This window comes from Excalfactoria chinensis, chromosome 2 (genome assembly GCF_039878825.1).
Source record: "Excalfactoria chinensis isolate bCotChi1 chromosome 2, bCotChi1.hap2, whole genome shotgun sequence".
NCBI lineage: Eukaryota > Metazoa > Chordata > Aves > Galliformes > Phasianidae > Excalfactoria > Excalfactoria chinensis.
Window position 1 is genome coordinate 55,827,860 of NC_092826.1, and position 23,970 is coordinate 55,851,829.

The 23,970-nt window shown below is 41.6% G+C and overlaps 1 protein-coding gene across 2 annotated transcripts in view; it reads right to left on the bottom strand.

The window, feature by feature from the left end:
- The window catches only part of ZNF516 (zinc finger protein 516), a 101,549-nt gene that overhangs the window by 50,979 nt on the left and 26,600 nt on the right, over window positions 1-23,970 (bottom strand). For both annotated transcript variants that reach the window (XM_072330313.1, XM_072330314.1), the window contains exon 2: window positions 6,939-8,957. In XM_072330313.1, the coding sequence (XP_072186414.1) occupies window positions 6,939-8,844 (1,906 nt within the window). In that variant the 5' untranslated portion in view covers window positions 8,845-8,957. The remainder of the gene's footprint in view (window positions 1-6,938; window positions 8,958-23,970) is intronic.

Below are 23,970 nucleotides of genomic sequence, written 5' to 3' on the forward strand. Positions count from 1 at the left end.
ACTTCACATTTATGAGGCACATGCACCAAAGAAGGTTTTTAACCACACATCTGGAAGTCCTGTGCCTATCTTCTCCTTCTCCTTGATACATACTTCAGCAATTCTGGCTGCCTGTAATCTTCTTGTCATCTCTTTCCTTGAAATGATCAGCATTATTTCTATTATTTCGTTCTGTTCCATCAGTTGTTCTTCCCATTCATATTGTCTCATCATTTAAGAAGATAAATGAAAACAAAAAGCTATTGCGGATGACAGCACCACAGGAAGATACACCAGAGATTTTCACTGCAGTCCTGAGGATTGTACTAGGGACCAAAGGGGAGGGGAGAGGCAATGGAGTGATGCTGCACAGATGCATACAGGTCTGTACTGATCAGAACTGCCTAAACCTGCAGTGCTGTGCAAAGAAATTTGAACTCATAAGACAATACCACACCACATGCAGCTTTCCCACATGCATCAGAATGGGACTATGTGCATTACTACAAGGTAGAAAAGTTTCTAGGCATGGCACAACTATGTAGCTGATTTAGTCCTGATCCACTGAATTTGTTTTGAGGAACAAAGTCCAAATGATGCCTAGAAGATCTCACTTCTGCAAGCACAGGGTCCTTGTCTCTCTCAGTTTCCCCTGATGACTTGAATCATCACTCTGTTGTATTTCAAAGTCGCAGCATTAACAATAAAAACAATAGTTAGAGTTGTAAAGTTGAGGTGGTTTTGTATTCCAACAGCCACTCCTGGGCAATGCTAAAATTAACTGTTAGATGAAGAGCATAATCCCAGCAAAATGTTATTTCCATTGTAGGGTTCTAACAGAATCCACTGACGCTGTTCTGCCTTGAATCTACTCAGTTTCAAGGAAATCTGAGGCATTAGTTACAAGCTGTCCAGCATAGAGATATTCCCCAATTTGTTGTGCGCTTATTCTACTAAACAAATATGTTAAATAACTTCAGCACACTCAAGCTTGTACATGTAGAACAAGACCTTCATTTGGTGCAAGATATCATAATAGCATTGTCTTCAGTGGCAGTTACAGAATCAGTGAGGTTGGAAAAGCCTTCTAAGATCATCCAGTCCAACCATCAGCCCATCCCCACCATGCCCACTGCCCACATCCCTCAGTGCCACATCCACACGGTTCTTGAACAACTCCAGTGATGGTGACCCCAACACCCCCCTGGGCAGCCTGTGACACTGCATCATTGCTCTTTATGAAAAGGAATTTCCCCTAATACCCAACCTGAAGCTGATACAACTTAAAGCCAGTACGTCTTGTCCTATTGCTATTTACCTGGGAATAGAGGCCAACTACAGAAAATGATTTGCATGAGAGTGCAATGGGAGTGTGGCATGAGAAGTTCCTGAAGTACAGTTATTTGATTAAGCTACATAGCAAAATCTAAAAATAGTGGAGAAGATTTCCCTTGTATACCCATGTATACAGATAAACATGTTTTCACACAAGCAAAACAAGGAAGTTCTGCCATTAGATCCTGGCAGCTATACTGCAAGCACTCAGTTTTCCAACAGTATATATTCACTAGAGCTTGCTTTCTTTATTCTTACTCTGGAGATACAACATATTTTCATTTTTCTGTTTTCGCTTGCAACTTTATGTATACACACTGTTCTTCCTCAAATGACAGCCCCACCATTCTACTGGAAAATGAAAGCAACTCTGGAAGACGCTCACCTTCTATTTCTTTATTTTAAATCAAAACCCCTATGAGATTAGGCACTTTTTGTTATGGTACCAGCTCTTGGATTTGTAAGAATTTATACCTGAACAGAACAAAATCCAAATCTATGCTTCATAAATCTCTGCCAGTCTTACAAATGTCATTATCTTTCTATTCTAGCATTGCAATTTACATACAGGATTTTCTTATAATGTGTCTGGGATAAACGCTATCTGTTACATCTTCCTGTTTTCATTAATCTGTAACAATTCATAGGTAGCTCTCCTCCCTTTCAATTCAACAACAAAGAAACTAAATCCATTGAATTTCTAAGAGTTTTTAAACAAATGCAAACAAGCCCAGGCACTATTTATTTATTTATTTTATTTATTTTTAATTAAAACCAAGTAAGGAGGAGCGAATTCTTACAATTTAGTGAGTTTATAACATCAAGCCAGTGGATGCAATGGGAGGTGCAAACACAGGGAGCTCCTGCAGCTCTGCCTCCTGTTTGTGTGACTGTTCCTGACCTCTTGTTTTAACAAACACGTAAAGCCTCCTGGCATCACCCACCTCAGGCCAGGATGCTGTAAGCCCTTTGGCTTCAATGCAAGATGTCCCAAATCTTAGTTCTGCCTTGGAGGGTTCAAAACCCAGTGCTGTCCTACACTTCCTTCCACTCTTCCTCATTGCCATCTCTCCATCTGCCCTTCCATTGATCTCATCTCCTACCAGGTAAGTCCCACCAAACCTCTGGTGCTTTCTGATGCAAGAAAAATACAGCCACATACAGCTGTTTTGTTTTCACTGTTTTTTGTTTGTTTGTCTGTTTTTGTAATCTGTGCTTCCTAGCCATTTCTGTCCATCTTTTCAGACTGGGAGCTCCTTACACCTGGTGCTATATGTAGGGCCTCACACAACAAGTTTTCTCTGCAATCAGTCCCTTCCTGCATTAGCCAGCATAATAAAGCCAGCATGTATCGAGTAAGAATGAGTCAGTTTCTCCTTAAAGCATTTTGAAAACCTGGAGGAGTCTGACATAGGAGAAAAAGAAGAAAACAGAGGTAATAGGCAGAAAAGAAACAAAACAAAATGGAGATTATTCCCACTGAAAGCAGCATCCCCTCTAAGATGCAGTACACTCTCTCCTTTCACTTGCTTCCCTCCTTGATAATGTCAGGCTAGAACCAGAAGCATTCCTTTCCTTTATTCCTACATAACAATCCTGGGTTTGGTGTCTGTCTGTTTCTTCCCCCTTCTAGTTGTATTTTAATATTTTGCATTCAAACACCACATTTGGCAGAAAGAAAATGAAGCAACTTTATGACATTTTCCCTTTCCCCATGATCTAGACTGGGATATCAAAGACCTGTTCTTTTAGTACATGTTTGCTGAGCACCAAGTGGTATTTAAATTGTTTTCACTTCTTTTCTTCATCTTCCCACCTGTCAAAAGCAGTCATATCTTTAAAATCATACTTCCTTCTTTATTTCAGGACTCAAATAGTCCCTAGTGCCTAGTCTAACAAAATGCAACACCCCAGTTACTAAATATACCATGACAGCATCAGTGCCTGTCTTAAGCCTTAAAAACACTGACCACTGAATGAACACACATGTACATGCACACAGACTGAACTATTTCTTTTGCACATTAAATATTGTATTTTAGGAGAGAAGTTTAGACTGAAGGGGAAAAAAAAGTATTTTACCTTCCACTTCTATCGCTGTACAACTTCCCTCTACTTGCTTAGTCATAAGACTGGAGTTCTTTTAATTAAGAAGTTAAAATCATAGAATCTGTCTTTAAATGGAGGAAGTGCTAAGCAACAAGTTACCAGTGGCTCAAACAGCATCAAACTCAACTGAGTGGAAATTCAGGTACAGTTTTCTAGTGACCTGAATACCAAATGAAAACAAAGACTCATTTGGAGCAGGGAGAGCTCAAAACTATACTAAGTCTGCTCTTCGAATATAAAGGTGCTCTGAGGCACTTTATCCCAGGTGGCTGTCATACAAAGCACATGAACATCATGCATATGACAACTTTGTATGACAGGTATCACATGGTACTCTGACCGTGTAACATAAGAGAACTGTTTCATTTTTTGCCCTCCTTCCAATAAGATGGAAATCAGTTTGTAACCTGCCAACTTCCCCCTGGCAGCTGATAAGCAGGGTCTGCACGCATCACTCTCATGCCTGAGAAATCATTATGTTACTCTACGTACACAGCAGAGACAAATTACTGATGTGTTATGAGCAAAGAAGTGGTTACCCTGGAGGCTCTCAACCCCATTTCACATGCAAAGTGCATTCCTTGCTTTCCTCCCAGTAAGCTCTGTCGCTTTTCCCCAGCTCCAGTCACCCTCAGCCCCATCATCTGTTGGCCCGAAATGAGGATGGAGGTGCACACCCAGCTCCCTTGATGTAAGATATGGGGCAAGCCACTTACTAACTACCCCATGTGTCAGCAGGACCACTCAGATTAGTAAGCTAAATGCACAGAGGTGCCTTCAGCTACATCAGGGCTAGAACTTTCAATGGCTGGTAGTACCAAGACCCTCTTCTGACCCTGTGTAACAGGGTTAACATGTCAAATGGGGAAAAAATAGATATGAAAGTAAACTTCTATTATTTAAAATAACCTTGTGATTAATGCAAGATCTTCCTGACCACAATCTGAGCAAAAATACTACCACAGCAGACATGTCAGGAAGAGGAACTGAGAGCACAGAGCACGGTTTGCCCGCCTCTGCTGGGGATGGCTGCTGTCTGCAGCACTGGAGCTCTGCTCCCAACAGAAAAGGTTCACCAGCAAGAATGGCAACAGTGAGCCACAGCAGAGGACAACAAAATGCAGCACTTCTAGGACAAAACACATCTGAAAGCCACACTGGACCATCTGATTTTAACAGGACGTTTATGAGTGTGGAATTTGGCCTGCATTCTTAAGACCTTCTGTCTATGTTGGTAGAGGACGAAAAGAAAGCCTCTCCAATTAAAACTCTAGCTTGCAGAAGAGTAGAACCAATCAGCTTGCAAGACAGAAGGACCACAGTCTCGTAGCAAATAGCATAAGTGCAGTCTCAGCAAACCTGATACCAAAAAGAGAAAAGTGAGAAACTTCAGTTCTGAAATTTGATGTGCTACAGGGGGGAAAATAAAATAAAATATAACAAAATAAAATATAATAAATCCTTCCTTTTCAATTAAAAAGTCTTTGTCACTTGTGAACTTCTAAAATGTAAAATGCAGCAGCGACCATCATAGATAATCAATGCAAATGCATCCCTTTTTTAAGATATATCTTTACTCAGGTCTATCAGTTTTCTTCTTCTTTAGTATTCAGCAAAACAGATAAGAACCAATTTGGCACCCAAAGGAATGAGTTTCCTGGTGCTGGTTAGAGACAGTGGTTAATCCAGTCACCTTAATTCCTGTGAGAGAAACTGCTGTGCAACTCAAACTCTCACGTTTCACTCATGAGACAAGGGCTGAGCTTCAACTGAGGTAAGAACTGGGACAGGGAAAGAGATGAGACAGCTCCTCTTGTTAAAAATAAAGTGCTGAATAGGGAGAGCACAGAAGAACAGCCTCACTGTTTGAACATCATGTGAAAAGTGTTCCAGTGTTTTCAGCCTGTCTCCAGAGAGATGGTTTTCCATCACAGTGGTTTCCATAAAGGCACCGTACATTACATCGGTAAAATATGGCAGCCCCATTTAACTCCAGACAAAGCTGCAGCTTTAGAATAATGTTTTGTATCAATTGTATAGAGGTGCTTCAGGCAGCAGCTGATGGGTTTCCACACAAAACAAGTACAGGCCCATAAACTACCTTTTTTTTTTTTTTTTTTTTTTTGGAAAAAAGAATCCAAATCCAAGAAGGTGTAGATGGGAAAACTGAATTACGTGTTTTTTAACTGTGCAAGTAATAACAGTGACAATACTTGAGTTAATCTGTCATTAGGACTTCTTGGAGTTGTGAGATGAATAAGAAAGCATTAAAAAGGGTGGGGGTTCTTGGTTTAATTTAAATTTCTGTCATCCTGTGAACCCAAACTGTCCGCAGGGGACTTGACTCAAGTTGAAATCAAGCTGAGGACCCTTCCTGTCATTATTAAAGACAAATGGATGGGTTTCATACACCCTCCTGCCCAACAGTTTCAGTCTTTTGGTTCCCTCTTTCCCTTCAACACTTTGAAAGCCACACTGTCAAACAGTGGTGGCCCCAATGTTAGCTGCCCTAACCCCCCCCCCCAATATCTCATGAAAGAAGCTTCATGACACAGTATCCCAGACTGCTTTACAACTGTACAAAAAATGCAGTTATTAATGCACAGTACTGGCGAGCATTGCTTTGGGGTCACTATGGGGTTTGCAGCCACTGGAGAAACACTACAGTACATGAAATCCTAAAGAACACAGCTAGTAAAATAAATCCACATTATTCTACAATGGTGCAGATTATATTTCAGAGATAGTCTTGAAAATCAGTTTAATTTACAGATAACTTTGTTCTTCATATATGTTTGTATATATATTTCTGTGTGTATATATATATATATATATATACACACACACAAAAAAAGTGGTTAATAGTGTTCTTTTAAATATTTACTTTGCTGTTATTTGGAGTATAATTGTTCCATTTAGTAGTGTTGGGCTCAAAGGACCGCTTTAACCCGGAGAGATTAATTATAGCCCTTGGAGTTATAAACACAAGTTTGAGAAGCAAAGCAGAAAGGAGAGGAGAGAAACACCTTTCATGCTGGCTATTAATGAGTTGATGTGCTTAGAAGCAACAACACACAAGCTGCACCCTTTCTGAATGAGCTTGCTGAAGGAAGGATTGGGGATGCCCATTAACTGGGGAAAAACAGCCCCTGAGATGTCACTGAATCATATAGGTGGAAAAAACCTCAAAGACATCTAGTCCAACTGTCCACCTACCACCAATATTGCCCACTAAATCATGTCCCTAGGTACCCTAGCTACACATTTATTGAGTTGGGGAGGGCAGCATGATGTAACAGCGGAGGTAATTTGCTGCAGGTCACTGAGATAGTTCCCCACTGAAACACAAATTTACCTGCACCTTCTGAAGACATCCTCTGACCTCCCATCTATCACAACAGCATCAATGAAACTGCCACACAGAGCAATGCATGTTGGGCAGAGGAGTCCATCCAACCTGCATCTCCAGCCCACATGCCTTGCTCACTGCATGGCCCAGCCAGCAGACATCTTACCTAGTGAGGGGTCGGCTACTCCCTCCTCCGAGCTCTCCTCAGCCCCCTCTTCTCCCAGGCCAGAGGTGGCTGAGTCCTCCAGAGCAGATGCGGAGTCAGGTGTGCTGGGTCCACTGACGGAACCCAAGTCCCCTTCTTCGCTGCTGGAGCCATAGCGGTCAGGCTGGGCAGCCGTCCCACCTTCGCGGCAGCTCCTCCGCTCCTTGCGGTGCACCCGTGAGTGCAGCACCATTTGGTGGTAGGTGCGGAAGATCTTGCCGCACTCAAAGCACTCGGTGGACTTGTTCTGGGTGGCCCGCCTGCCCTGCCGTGAGGAGGGACGGTAGTCCACAGCACCCTGGGCAGGTGGGCAGCTCTCCCCTGGCAGGACACTGCTGGCCTTCTCCAGGCGCCCGCTGGGACAGCTCTTCTTCTTAGGGTTGCTGGAGGAGCTGGGCGAATCCTGCTCCCGCTTGCGCTTCTCCTGGTTGACGAGGATGTATTCCCTCTTATCTTTGTCGTAAGTCACATCCGCATCTGCCAGGGCCTCGTCCCACCCCAAATACTTCACATACTCGGAGGGCTCTGCTACTTTTCCTTTGGTGGCCAGCTGCCAAGCTTGGTAGCTACTGACTGGATCCAGCTCAGCTACTCTTTTTCCAGGCTGTCCTCTTGTAACTCTATCCATCCCTACAGATGGTCTTAGACTGAGACACTGCAAGAAAAACTGCTTTGTTACTGAGGGGCTCAGGCTCCCATCCATTAAGCCCTCGGTTTTATCCCCAGTGCTGCCCCGCTGAGCCCGGTAGTGCACAGCATTATGAGCTTTTAGGCTTTCCATATTTGTAAACAGATTTCCACACTTGGTGCAGACTTCATACAGGGACAGGCCAGTCACAATCGTCTCTTCCTGTATCACATCATTGATAGTGGCTATGAGCTCCAGCTCATTTTTCAGTTTGTTTTTGCTCCCAGATCTCGGGCCATGTGACTTCATGTGGTTTTTGAGAAACCAGGGCTCTTTGAATCTTCTGCCACAAATGTGGCAGCCATGATCAAATGAGCCCCTATGCTTTTTCATGTGAGCTTTCAGGAACCAGGTCTGACTGAAGGCCTGGCCACAGACTTCACAAGGAAACTCACCAGCACTCAGCTCACTCTTGCAGTTCTCAGTGTAGGCCTCCCCATTTGGGACCTGAGCAGTAACATGGTCCTTCTCCACGTGGCTTAACAATGACTCCTCCCTCAGGGTCATGAAGCTACACAGTCTGCACTTGAACGGTTTGTGGATCTGGTGCAGGTGCTGCTCCAGGTCCTTCTTCCTTTCAAATTTGCTTTTGCAAAAGGTGCACGGGTAAGCAGACAGCTTGCCATCCTCCTCAGCAGGCGTCGCCTCTGTGGCATCCTTTTTGCTGCTTCTCAACAAGATCTTGCTGCTGTCTAACTGAGCACTACCATTCAAGATCTTGTTGCAGGCAGACGTGCTTTTGGTGGGGCTGGTGCAGCCGCCAAGGCCCTCCGACACTCCCATCTCACCCAACTGCGCCTCTCCCATCTCCACCTCATGTCCCTGACTTAAAGTGCCTGTCCTGTGGCTACGGATGTGGATCTTCAGGTTGCCCTTTTGGGAAGCTCTGTGATCGCAGTAAGGGCATTTGTAGGGCTTCTCACCTGTGTGCTTCCTCATGTGCTGCGATAAGGAGCTCTGAAAAGGGAAACTTTTACCACAGATGCAGCAGCTGTGGCACATGGTCTTGTCAGCATCCATGTCATTCTTGCTCAGCTTGCCTGGGCTGGAGGATCTCCGTAATGCCATTTCTGCCTCTCTGCTACGATCCATCTGTATTACTGCAGCAGTGGGTGAGTGGGGCAGGAGGATTAAAGCATGTCTGGCAGCAGAGGAGGGTTGAACCGTGTTCTCAATCATACGGTTCTGCAGAGATGTTTTATTGCTTCATTCTTGGAGTAACATTTCTCCTTGCAGCTGCTCAAAGCGCCGACTTATTTCTGCGTGTTCTGTTAGCGGATGGCAGAGATCACCTGGAACAAGAAGAAAAGCACATAAACTTACAAAGATCATGTAAGCAGATTCCTAAGTGTATTTCAACTTATTACTATTTTGACTTCAACAGATTCTGACACTTGCGCCGCACTCAAAAGCATACTGTGCTACAATTTATTGCACCAAAAAGCAGCAGCTTCTCTGATATTCTAGACTTCAATGGTCAGCATTCAAAGCACCATTAATAAAATCTAAAAAGAAGAAACTATGAAAAAAGAATTAAATTTCTGTAAACTTACGTCACGTTGTCTCACACAAATGCAAACTTTAAATATACTTCTTGTTTTAAAACCAAGCAGAAGTGGCTAAACAACGCACCTTACATGAGGAAAACATTTCTTGAGGGGGTTATTACACTTTAAATCTGTGGCTTTACCATCATGAGTAGTTTCATGTAAAATACTCACTTGCCAAAGATAAAAGGCTTTCCTAGAGACTTTAGCAAATATCATATTCCAGCTGGAAACTGCTTTACTTTGCATCTCAGACAGTTCTGATGTGCATGATGTGGCACATACAGAGCAGGCGCAGTAACTGAGCACATTCAGTACATTGATTAAAGAGAAAACGAGAATGCAGAGCCTGACGAAGCATTCCAGGTAACTAATAGTTATTTTCTGATGGGCAATAAGGAAGAAAACTCCAAACATAATATTTAGTTTCAGTCTGACAAAGTGAACTGATAACATGCTTAGGTATCAACTCATCTTAAAAGTGGGTGATTTATGTCAGCAAGACATGCAGGAAACCACAAGAGCAACCACCTCAATGACAAAGAGCCTTAACCATAAACAAACAAACAGAGGAAGAAGCAACTTCGATTAACAAACCAGATTAATAAAGTCAAAAAGCTTTTGTGTTTTGACACAGTTAAATGCGATGGTCATTATCTGCCTCAGCAATGCAATATGCAATGCACCAGCATCCCTCCTGCTTTCATATAGCAAAAAAAATTATGGTTAGATTTTAATACATCACTTCTTTTTCACTTACAACTGTATAACAAAAATCTTCTCCCTTTCCTATCCTCATTAAGAACTACAGACACCACATGACTGGATCAAAGGATACGACGTTCTGTAATGAACAGCATCAAACTATTATTGAGTTAAGAAAACATCAGCATCTTAAAATGTAACTAACAAAAACAAGGCTATGTACTCATGCATCCATCATTTAAGATCTATGACTCAAAAAACAAAGAGCTACAGATCTAAAGTCACAAAGGTTTCTCACTGTATTCACCTTTGAACCTCTTCAGTACATGAATGAGTAAATACAGTCAAATCACATCACCAGCACAAGCTTAACAAAAAGCAAGGTAAAGTTGATGCAACGCTCACCTCAATTACACAGTATAGCATAACTTCATTATGTTTAAGTTAATTTAGTCCTCTTATTTGCTACAAAACCATTCATTTCTGGGTTTAATTTTCTGCATCTCGTGTCTGTGCAGCACGTTACGAGCTATCAACAGCATCTACTCAAGCCACCTTTTTTCACAGACAGCTGATAATAATATCTAAAACAGATGTACCACAAATGCAATTTCATTTCTTGAACAAAGCATTTTTATATTACGACTAGTTTGGAAGTAACATATTAGCCTGGGGGCGGGGAGTGCAAATCATACCAGATCACAAATTCAGAAGTCCATATAAGCAGGAAGCATGCAAACAAATATCTGAAATAATCTCTGAAATTTAAGAACAAGCAAAGGAACAGCCTGACAGCAAACTCTGAGTATATAAAGGATGGCAACCACTGGGAGTTTTTGCTGTATCAGATGGTAGAAACGTGCAAAATCACAAATAAAAACATGGCTTCCACTGCATACTGAGGGATGAAACAACACAGAGTAATATTTTCATTTATGTGACTCATAATGCAAGACTGCCAAGTAGCAACCCAGATTGTCTCATAACCAAAGACTTGACCTAAAACTCATTAAACGGTAAGAAGAAACAGCAAAGTAATACTTTTTGCCTTTCACACTACAGTATACTTGAATAAGCTGCAGCAGCTTCTGAAATGTTCTGTAGAGAGAGGGGAAAAAAAAAACAACCAACCAACTAGTAAGCCTTGGGGACAGACTGTTCTGGGTATTTTAGATGCCTTCTACATTCCACGTTTTCTGCACTTTACACCAGCAAGAACACTGCTTAATAGTAAGCTTTTAGACAAGCAACCTTTTCTTTTTTTCTTTTCTTTTTCTTTTTTTTTTTTTTTTTTAAATTTAGGTCTCATTTTAATTCAACTTTCTATAGTGTTTCTTGTCTGAAAATTCAAAAGAGTTTTAAGAGTCAAACTTAGTCAGACAAGAATGCTGCAAGCAGCAATTAAAGCACGTATAAATCCAAAGCATCAGAGTCCCTTTGTTTACTCGACCACAGCTTTCCTATGCTTAGCCATGACATATTTCATTTAAATTATTCATAGCATTTTCATTAATGAAGCTTAGTTACGAAAATGAGGATATGAAGAAAGCATTACTTATAAGAGAGATACAGTCACTCAGAGAAGCTGCCCCAAGCCCTATATTCAATTAGGCCTGAGGGGGAAAAATAAGCTAGAGTTTAAAGATTGCCAAATGATTTTATTAACTTAAAATAATTAATGGAAGTATATTATCTTCATCAAAATATTGCAAGGCAGTCAGTTCTGCTTTAATACTTCAGCTTGACCTGCGCGCTGCAATTTATAGCGTAAGTTGAAATGAGCGTTCCTGGTTTTGCATTGTTTGTATTAGTATACATTTAAAACTTGGAGAATTTCAGGTCTCATCTCCCACCAACAGAAATTCCAAGGGGAGGATGGGCATTCACCAAATCTGAGTCTTTATACAGTACATGCAGGTCTGCTTTAGGCTGTAGTAAACGGACTGACAAAGATACACAGGAGCAGCTTTCAACTCCCACTTCGCATCCTCTAAGTGCCTCTTATACATAATTCTCTTCGAGGGGCTCTTTGCAGAACAACAAAGCTAGTGTTCATTAGAAAGGAGAGAAGCAGCAAATGCAAAATAAAAACAACTTTGAAAAATGCTTCCATTCACGAGACCAAACCTACAAAACAAGGAGAGTAACACCAAGAATTCTACCAATTTACGCTCAGTAACTTCCACATGAATTATCAGACAATAATTTCAACATCAGAAATGGCACAAGAGATGGAAGGTGTTGAGTAGAAAACCAAATCGTACTGTTTACACCTTTACAGCAAGTAAAATTCTGCCACAGTGTTGTGTTGGGTATTTTTTTCTGTCTGACTGCAACAATAAAAATATTTTGACCTAATTATGAATTTGAAAGTGTTCCAAAATAATATGTTTCAAATGCACATGGTATCTGACCAGCTACTCCAAGGCATCACATCTACGTAATTCAGGTGGTAACCAGAATCCTTTCGTCTCTTTGGTCTAAATTCAGGCTCCGCAATTGTCAAACACAGTTCACAGCAGAGTTACATCCAGTCTGTAGATTCCTCCCAGGCCGCCAAGGCAGGGATACTCCTATTAGCAAAGGCTGAAGCTGGAGTTAAAAGTAAGTGGACTCTATTTCAAACATTTAGGCACCAGAACATCTAATAGGCTCTAATATTGAGCTTGGAAAGATTTTTTGGCTTGAGAGAAAATGCATTTTGCCAGAGCCAACCTGCTGTCACCACAGGGGGCTTGGAGCTTCAGCATCACCCATAGCTTTGCTAGAACAGGGGGAATGGTTTGATAGGACAAAGGGGAATAGTTTTAAACTAAAGGAAAGGAGATTTTGATTAGATGTAAGGGAAGTTTTTCACAGAGAGGGCAGTGAGGCGCTGTCACAGCTGCCCAGAGAAGCTGAGGGTGCGCCATCCCTGGAGGCTCCCAATGCCAGGTTGGATGGGGCCCTGGGCAGCCTGATCTAGCAGTCTGCAACCTTGTCTGTGGCAGGGGGTTGGAACTAGCTGATCTGTGAGGTTTCTTCCAACCCAAAACATTCTATGATTACTCAGTAGAGCACTGGGCACTGACAACACCACAGGAGATAGACATGGCTCGATTGCGCTCATGTCTCCATTGTCCTCACAGCTAAAATGAGTTGTAAAGTGAGGCACGGGTAAAAGGGCAAGGAACAATGCTTTAAATAAAACAGGAGCACTCTGCAATACCTGATACTCTACTTTTTATGCCACCTGCATGTTCTGAAAGAAGACGAGACATGCTTAGTCCCCGCAGCTGGCCACACAGCCCTCTCAAGGCCTTTTTGTGCCACTTGGAAAATAATGAAGGAAAGAAATACATAGAAAATAAACAAGGTGAGAAACTTGGGAAAAAAAATAATAGAATGTAAAGAGCGATAGCTCATTGAAAAATTGCAAATTCATCTGTCACATACTTAGATACAAATAACTTAAGCAGTGTAGACAGTAAAAAAAAAAAAAAGAGGAGAAAATTAACCCTGTTCCAACATACAGAAAACTGTAAATCCTTTGTTTTCCTGCAGCAGAGGAGTAGATTCGTTAACAGGTAATAAACAAGACGACACACCTTAGGAAGCCTCTCACATCTTTTCTCAAAGCAACACGTATATTTTAAAACCAAATGTTTTCAGTTTGGGTGTCAGTATTTGAAGTCCCATCTGAAAGATAAACACACTGTAGAAATACCGCTCTCCTAATCTCAGAGAGGTTTAAATACACACCGCAATTGCTCCATTGTGCCCCTCTGCCAAAAGCAGCAGTGACTTAAAAGAAAAAAAAACAAACAACACTGTGAGTTGTGATCTTAGGAACAAAAAAAAAATCTCACTGAACTTCTTTTACATGATGCAGAGATTGGACATTGCATGCAGACATCTATAGTTGAATGTAATGAAGTTGTATCTTTTGAAGAAGTGCAGCCCGGATTGCTGATCACTTCAGGCTTGCGAAGACTCAGACTGCCCCAAAGTCATACTCTACTGCATGGTAGAAGACCAAATGTATCTTTAAACAGTAAAGCCCACCCTTGAATTTACAGGAAATCCTCATATGCTCTGACCTAGGGACTAAAGTTGCTGTTAGGTAAAGGCAACGTAGCTCTGAATTGATTTTCTGAGAGTAATCCAAACTAATCCAGTGAAAAGCTATCAGCAAATCCAGGGCCAGTTATGGAAGACAACTGCCTAATTTTTAAATGTATTCAATTATTACGAATGAATCTTAACAACAAGCCTGTTTGAAAAGTTTGTTTAAGCCTGCCAAAATTGACACGATGACTGGAAAGGAAAAAGCAAAAGCTCCTGGAAAAAACACAGAATTTCTATTAGCTTAAGTTTATTCCAGCTACGTTTTAGAAAACCCAATCCTTAAGCAGCATTTTGCAATACTTGTTTAATCATTTTAAACCAGCCATCCCCTGAAGCTGGGGAAGCTGCTCCCATCTGGGAAGTTTGCCTTTCAAACACTGAAACCTTATTTTGAGCTCCTCTGACTACATCGGAAGGTTTTGTGTCTTCCTCCCTCCATGAGCTAATGGCATCCTGCAGCAGGCTCCAACCCAGCAGCCAGGGCTACAAAAGCAGAGTCGGGTCTTTCCAAAGTGATGTTGCACCCTTTGCCAGGGGAGGTGGGGAGGAAGACGCTGGAATAAAGATAAAAAATCACTGCTGTTGATAAAGCTCGAGGTAGGCAGCTGCAGCGAGGTGACCTCTCTCAAAACCAAGCCAGCAGGACAATAGGGACAGCGCAACCCAGTTTTTAGTGGTTCCTAAAGCAGCAATGCAGGAGTGTGGAGGGGGGGAGTTTGCCCTGCTCTGCTCCGGGGTTTGTCGAGAAACACGGAGCTGTCACCCACTCAGTACATATTTTGTGTTTTAGTGCACTGTGCGTGTTTGTCTTCTGGAGACAAAGCAGTGCGCTCTATTGGTTACACTGTAGTATTATGAGCAATGAATTAAAATATATCATTAACATCCAGGACAAGCTTTATCTTGCTCACAAAACAAAGAGACCATTCTTTGAACAAATTGAGGGGGAAAATCCTATAATGACAATGAAGAGTTCCTCTCCCTAAAAACGGCGCTGTGCAAGATTAACAATTACAGGCTTATATCCTACAGACCAGGGTTGCAAATAGCTGCATGAAGTGATGCATTCACTATTGGGAAAGTAAGTACCATTGATGACAAGGCCTTGGGGCTTCTGCTGTTCTCAGACCAATCAATAATCCATTATGAACAAACTACATTTCCACTCTAATATGAAGAAATGAATAAAAGGGATCCAGTATCACTCGTACTTCCATGGAATGAAAACAACAACGCAGAAATCACAAAATGCCACCATCACAAGACTCAATCTAGTGGTGATATGTAACACTGACACAACCGCCCACAATAACCCTTTATTTTAAAGCAGTCGTGAAAGACCACTACGTTACAGTCCAAAATAAAAAGCTTATTTTAAAGGCAAGATTCTTCCAAGACTACTTATTCCGGCTGCGGGACAAAACAAAAAAACAACATTAATCTCGCAAGGCAAGGAGAAGAAAATGAACCAACTTCATTCAAACGCCTACCAGCAAACTATTTTCTAACGCAATGTAAATAAGAACTTCTAATTAGAACTAACTTGTTATGCTTGACCAGTCACATTCGGACAGACCTCGTAGCACCAGCTGTGTTGCCATCCAGACAAGAAGCCCTGGAATTGTTGTTCTCCCATTGTCACGTTCACATTCAACAATACAATAATGAGTCGATCCATTTAAATAGCAAAACTGTAGCCAACTTCAGCATTCTCAGTCAAATTTCTACTTAGATCGCTCAACGCTGCACCCTAGGGTAGCAGTGAAAAGCTCTCAAGAAAAATGATAAAAGTGTTAAAAGAAAGAAAAACAATGAAAAACAAGTTACTCATTTCTGATGGAGTAACAGTAAATTAGATCCAAAGGAAACACTGAGACCAATATTATTAATGCATAAAGGAGTCCACGTCCTTCTTCTGAAATATAAAGACTAGTAGTTAAAGTTGACCTTGCAGGGTGGGGGGCTGGAGGGAATGAATACACAATGTGATTATTGATCAGCCCTAGAAAAGCCAAGAACTGAACTAGTGCAGATGTGATTTTTTTTTTCCTAGGGTCATTAATGATATATGTTAGGAAGTCAAAAGCTCTTACTTTGACAAGCTGTACATTACTAATTCTGAGTATGAGCCTCATTTTAAGTTAAAAAATAAATAAATCAAAAAAACAAAACAAAACAAAACACCATGCACAACCCCATTTTACTTCATTTTAACAATAATGTTCCCTTATTTGGCCACACCTACACAAATGAGTTAGTTTTGTGTCTTTAAAATATTCAAGTGCTATCAAATAATAACTGAGGAAACATTCACCATTCCGGCCATGCCACAATAAACACAAGTCACTTCCAAATACAAGCAAAGTCACCTCATACTGTACATTACCTCCTTATTCAAATCGATGGCATTGATGCTGCCCATTCATGCACGTCCATGGAGATACACACATGTATGTGCAGCACAGTACTTTCCCAGCATCCAACAGGGCTTTTATATTTAATGATCTTGTTAGGGTTTCTACTGCAAACCAATTTGCAGGGAGTTGCAACATGGCCATTTTAAATCTGCGGCATGGGGGCTGACTGCAAACTGGGTGGGCAGGGCATTTTCCTGCCAGTGTGCTTCACTACATTCTGCTCAGTTTTTAATCTTAAAATGATGGGGGGGGGGGGGGGGAAGGGGGGAAGTACCTGTTTTTATTCTCAGCATCATGACGAGAAAATATTTACTTTTAATGTATTTATATTTTCTGCAAAAGAATGGGAATTGGATCATCAGCTGGCATAAAATGCTAGTGCAACTCACACATACATCTCCTTTCTCCCTCTTACATCTGCCCCATCAATTCAAGCTCCAAACAAACCACGTCCCCAGCTGCTGTGAATGCACGCAGAGCCATGAGATTAATTTATCTCAAATGGGAAGCCATACCATTAGCTAAAACGGGAATATCTTTGTGCTGCGTGCATCAAGTCTTGAACACAAGAACAACATGTGTGTGACTAAAAATAAACATTTTGAATGGTGTATTCCCAGAAAAAGTTACATTAAGAACACTGTACAGAGTGCCCAGATTCTTGCTGTCACAACACACAATTACACCAAGGAGGGTTTAGCATCACTGCTGTAGTACCTGCATGCTGCATTGGAATGGCTTATGCAGAACAGAACCTGAATGCAATAAGCTGTGTGTTTAATACAGAGCAAATTTACTAGCTACAGCTAGGTGTTCAGTGGGTCAATGGGAGGTAACGATTGTTTCTACGGTACATTGCTATGAAATAAGCTGTGTGGAGAATTAAGAAATTCAAGGTAATAAATTGTTTCTTCTTATACCTAATATATCCTGCTGCTCAAATTGCTACAGTAAAATCATTACCTTATAAATATAAGCGTTGCCAAGCGTTAACCTGTTAACAGATCCAGAATTGCAGCTCTGTTGTTAGACTAACTATTAAAGCCTTAGTGCAATAAAAAAAGATTTCTGAACTAACACCAGCAAGTTATTTGCTCACTTTTTCCCCCAGATTATAAAAGTATTGTAAAATGCTGGAACAGGGTTTTGGGCTGACTTCCTTATCACCTTTCAAAGTCCCCTTTTCAAGAGAGCTACAAAAATACCCAACAACATCAAAACGCATGCACAAAAATAAGAGTGAAAGGGGAAGGGAGGGGAGTGCAGGGGAAGGAGAGAAACTGTGCCCTGAAATACAAGGAGGGATCGTTATATGTAGTAAGCCATAAAAGCATTCTGTTAAACATTACATTCTGAGGTAGCAGGGTTTAGCACTGAAAAGCAACACCAAGCTCACAAAGCACGCAACACCAAAAACTCATTCGTTAGGTTACTTTTTTTGGAGGTAGTATTTTCCTGTAAGCTTCTGCAAAACACTAAACAGAATGGACTAGCTCTATTTTAGGAAGCTTTCTTAACCATTTAAGAACTTAAGCAGGTAATTAAGACATTCAATTACAGCTTTTCCATTCTCTGCAACATTTCTGGGCACACACACTATGCCCACTCCAACACACAGACGCTGTACATCAGGGATCCCAGACCAGCAAAGCTGAGACCCTCTATATTACTGAAACCGCAGGCAGCTCTGGCTCAACAACACCAACCACAACACAGACAAGAGCAGCACAGAAGGCAAATCTGCAGATATCCAGCACCTTAGAAATATTTTCCTTTTCACTTTCTCTTCACTAATGTCCACAGTGCCCCTGAAGACAACTTAATGCACAGTTTGTGATGATGAGCTTACCTCGTACTTGGTAGTAAGCCAGAAGACTGCTAGTAGTTTAAGGGAGGGCTTGCAAATTTCCAAGTTCGCCAGTAGTTTTAAAGACCAGAACGTGTTAGATGTTGATTCACCCCTTGATAAATTTATTTTAGAGCTTTCTGCAGCTCTTAGCATTAAAAGGTAAGTTGGGAGGTAGTGAATATCACAAGATCAACCCTGATAACTCTGTTCAGGGATACTCTACTTTCCTTATATAAATAGATACAGATACTCCCTCTCCTTATCTTATCTTGCCATTTAATCAAATACTTTGAAATAAAAGACTTCAAATGGTTGGGCCAGCCGCTCACATACAGCACAATTTCCCCCAAAATCCACAGACATGCACCCAGATGTAGTACACACTACCAGAGAGTCACAGAATCATCCAGCCTGGAAAAGACCTCTAAGATCATCTAGTCCAGTCACGGTCCTATCCCCACCATGCCCAATGACCACATCTCTCAGTGCCATATCCACAAGTTCCTTGAACACCTGCATGGATGGTGATCCCATCCCATCCCTGAGCAGTCTATGCCATGAAAGAGAAGGGCCCAGAGGGACATCCATCCCCAAAAACAACCCTAAGCTCATTGATAGCCTTCTCAGGCATTGTAAGATCTGAAATAAGGAAAGGACCAAAATCTATCCCCAATTTATTAAGTCCCATACAGCCTCAGCTCACAAATGCTGAGTAACTATTAGGGAGATGGAAAACAGATAAACCCCTGGAAGCGGAGCAAGCAAACAAGCCTGAAGGGAAGCAAGGCCTGGCTGCGCAGGCTGCTGGTTTGTTTATTTTTCCACTCACTACAACTTCCAAGGCAGATCTATCAACGTGTAAAACAAATACAAACCACGCACACCTTGAGACACATGGAGAACATAAATCTGTTTGCATCGCTAGGTATTACAGTTAGCCTTTATCCCTCCAAAGCGCCGTGGCTGTGACACAGCCCCACAGCCACCCTCCTCTCGTGTACACTCTGTGACAAGGAAGAAGTCAGCCCGATGTTATTGCCACACACATGCTTCCATCACAGCATATGCCCACAGCATCTCATTCGCACAGCTCATATGGCACTGACCTCCTTCATTGCTGGCTCCCAGCTGGCTCCTCCCTGCCTTTGTCACGGCCATGCCTCCCAGCCCCAGCTGCCCACTCAGGCCGCTGCCTGGCCTGGCTGTCACATCCCTTCTGGATCACCTGAATACATCTCCATGTTTCTCACCTCTCTCCCAAGCCGTGCCCATCCCACTGACAAAGTTTAAAGGCCACTTTTCCCCACCTCCTCCCCTGAGTTTTCTAAGATCACTCTTCAGCCTTTGCTTTCTCCTTTCTCCTCAATGCCCCTGCTTCATCCAGAAGAACATTCTCTTCCTCCTCCCTCTCTTGCAAACCTGTTTGGGCCCCTTTTGACTAATCCTTACATTTAGGCTCTCCCTTGCTCAGCTTTGGCCCTGGCTCACTGTCTCCCCACTCACAAGGTCATTTCAGCACAAGCTAAGGAGTGCTTCTTTTCCCCCTTTCACAAACCTCTATCTGTATGAGCCACCCATCAGCTATTTCAACCCAGGTCAAACACCTTGTGAGTTAGGTTCAATTGCCATTCTTCTCCCCTAGGGTCTTCACGGTTCCATCCCCTTTTCTTTTGTGTGGGCAATGATTCAAGTTCTGTAATGTATCTTTTGTATCCATTTCCCACAGATGACCTTGTATTTCAACACTGCATTTAGAACCAGTTTTTCTTTGTTGTTGTTGTCATTTACCCTTAAAAAAAAAAAACAAAAAAAAAAAACACATATTTTCCATAAATGGTTCAAAATTACTTTAAAAAATGAAACCCATCACCATGTTGCTTATTTACCCAAATGCATTATACATATGATACTTATTACATATGCTCTAAGTGGTGTGTGTGTTCCTCAAGGCAGAGGCTGGAGATCTTTTACACACTTTTATACAGTGCCAAATGTTCTGACTTCAAATATTTTCTAAGAACAAATTATCACTATAAAGCGAAGCTTCACCTTTCAAAGAGTCACAGTCCCTCTTATATCAATAAGCAAAACTAAAAAAAGAAAAACAAAAAAAATATTTTCCCCTGACCCCCAAAACTAAACTAATACCCTCTGTTGCCTGCCCAGACCTCACCTCTTACTGGGCCTCCATTTACCACGAGGTACTGAAAAAACAGAGCATAAATGAAGTGTCACTGGGCTCAGCCCTTCTTGCGTAGTCATCCTGATCAAGCTTCTCTGCTCTCCTCAGGCACCTCAGCCGATGTGTAGAGCCCAATGAGAATCAACAAGCACCTGAAAAACACTACTGCTCAGCTCTGCCCGGGAACTCAAACCTCTCACATAATCCCCTTTCTGAAACACAGGTATCCGCTCATTTATAGGGTAACAATTACATGCAAGAAGCTTCACAGCAAATGCATTTCAAGTGCCACGTACCACCTAATGAAGCAGTTTACTCCCCACTTCTTCAATTCACAAGTAATTGGAAAAAAAGCGGGCTCTCCTGGACACCAAATTAAGGTCTAAGGAACCTAGAGATGAGTCTCATATTAGCAAGATATTCTTACAGCTGTTAATGTCTATACCCCATTAAAAAGGGGGTGTCCAGCAGGGAGAGGGAAGTGATTGTCCCCCTCTACTCAGCTCTTGTGAGACCACATCTGAAGTACTGCGTCCAGGGGTCCCCAGTACAGGAAGGACATGGAGCACTTGGAACGGGTCCAGAGGAGGGCCACTAAGATGATCAGTGGGCTGGAGAACCTCTCCTATGAAGAAAGGTTGAGGAAACTGGGCTTGTTTAGCTTGGAGAAGAGAAGGCTCAAGGAAGACCTCATTGCAGCTTTCCAGTACTTGAAGGGAAGATATAAACAGGGGAGGGAACAGCTGTTTACATGGGTGGATAGTGATAGGACAAGGGGGAATGGTTTTAAATTGAGACAGGAGATTTAGGTTAGATATTAGGAGGAAGTTTTTCACACAGAGGGTGGAGACGCACTGGAACAGGTTGCCCAAGGAGGTTGTGGATGTCCCATCCCTGGAAGCATTCAAGACCAGGCTGGATGTGGCTCTGGGCAGCCTGGTCTGGTGGTTGGTGACCCTGCACATAGCAGGGGGTTGAAACTTTGAGGTCCTTTTCAACCCAGGCCATTCTTATGATTCTGGGACTGACCTAAAAGCTTTCCAAACCAATTCTACTCCAGCAGGTACTTGTTGCTTGATATTACACATTTTACTACTCCACAAATGCAAGTACTTCCTTGCTTCTTAGGGCAACACTTAGACAAGTAGATTTTCCACCCAAGAAGGACGATATAACTGTGACTCTTTAACTCTGAGAGTAGAATTTGAGCCACACTGATAAGTCCTTAAACCTGTTACGCAACAAATAAGCATGGATTACTGCATGACTGACTAATTACGGATGTTTGGGGATATTATTCCTAACGCACAAACATAGTTTGCCTCAGCCACGTAGGTGAAGACCAGCCTCATATTTTCTGCTACATATCTTTTTATCACTTTCACTTTACTGCACATCACCCATTTATTACTCATCTATTCCTCCTCAATATACTTGCACACCTTAGAGAGTGCTAAATAATTGTGATATAACAGCAAAGCATTATATTTCCTCTGTCCATAAATGACTGCTTGCACTACAGTTACTTGGCACTTCTTACTACCAGAACAAACCATTTATAACTATATAATGTCTTCAGCACTCTACAGATGCTTCATTTTCAGCACAAACAAGAAGGGAGCAATCTCCACTGAAATGAAGAGGGTCATATTTCAGTAAGAATACCAAACAAAACTAATAGAAGATGTCTGACTAAAAGCACATTTTTAGGCAGGTGTAATCTAGTTTTGGCAAGGTTACAATAGTCAGCTCCAATGTTTGCCAGTACTTCAGAGGATTTTGGATTTTAGCAGGTTTAGATAAGTACACCCGTATTTACTTCCTTAGGTAATGGGAACTTTGATCAAAGTCACTGCTTTTAAAATGAAGAGAAGATTTCCTTGCAAGAAAAACTTGCTGTATAAAGAAGTCACAGTCTCACAACTGAACTAATGGTAAAAAAAAAAAAACACCTCACACATTCTTGATGGAAAACATTGTTACTGCTAGGTACCATACCTCTGACCATATACAGTATCTAATATGAACTATTCTCCATTCCTAAGCCTTTTTCATTTTATAAATATATACATATATACATTTATCAGGCTCATAATCAAGTAGGACAACTCCTTATGACACCACAACCTTACTACTAAATGCTAAATATCATTCACCATTCCATTATACTTCTCCCCTGATAGGTGTCTCTGAATCTCCTGAACTTACCACAGGTGATTAATTCAATTAATAAAGTCAAGAAGGTGTTACTTGAAAATGCGATCCAAAAAAACCAAGTAAATTTAGAATTTGCACATAAAGCACAATAAAAACCACGATTATAGTACTGCCAACTCAAAGTACTGAATTTCATGGGTCAAGCACTCAATATCAAAAGATACCCAAAGACTTTGGAGAGGTTTTTAAACATAATATAGCTGTGAATTCTTTTATTTGCCTTTTGAGATTTTACAACACACTCTGTTGATTCTTGAGCTTTTTCCAACAGCCAAGAAGAACAGGAATTTACTTTCTGTTTTGGGATGCTAACATCCAGGCTACAGAAAGACAGGCTTTAGGAAAAGATGCTTATCTTCTCCACTGACAAAATCAAAACACACAGCTGAATTGTACAGATGTGGTATCCCTGCCTCCCTCCAATCCACCCTTAAAACGCACCTCAGAAAACTATGGCAGCTTACCTACCAACATCTAATGCCAGGTGATAGAATAATCCTTCTACATACTCATTCAGTGGAGGTCAGATTAGAAAGCATAAGCAGACTCCACTTACTTCATGGAATTCATGTGCCATAATAATAATAATAAAGCCTCAGAAAAACTATTCTTTTCTGAGGGTAGGAGGAAAAAAGTGCTTGACTGAGGTACTGAGCAATTGAGATTTCAGTTCATAAATATTTTTCCTTAGTGCTATTGACTCTATTTTACAAAATGAGGAATATTCAAGTATAGTGTTCAAAGCATCTTAATTTAGTAAGTATAACCAAGAAAAAAAAAAAAACAAAACAGAACTTATGTAGAATAGGTGGTGACAATACCATCAGAAGACAGGGCTTCTCTCAGGCAGTAGATAAACCCCACAGAGTTGGTGGGTTTGTCATTGGGTTGCTTTGACTCAAATTACTAGGTATCCTGTAAAAGAGAAGTCAGAAGGCCAACTTGCTGAGATGCACCGTTGATGGTAGATGCTACTCTGAGCCTTTATCCTCTAATACACCACCTTACTCCTTCAACAGCTGCTAGCAGCAGCCAAGTAACTGCACATCTAACCCCAACACATGGCAGTTTCCCAGCTGCAGCCATCTACTCATTCAAACAATCCTAAAGAAGGCCTCACACAGGGTCACATTCAGTGTCCCTGGAGCAGCATGGTACACTTGCACAAGAGAAATCTTCTCCAGTAACCCCTTTCTGGCAGCATTATAGAGCTCTTTTATTCCACGAGGACCAATCATCTCAGGCCCAGCAGAAGGATCACCAGCTCACAGGAGGTTCAGG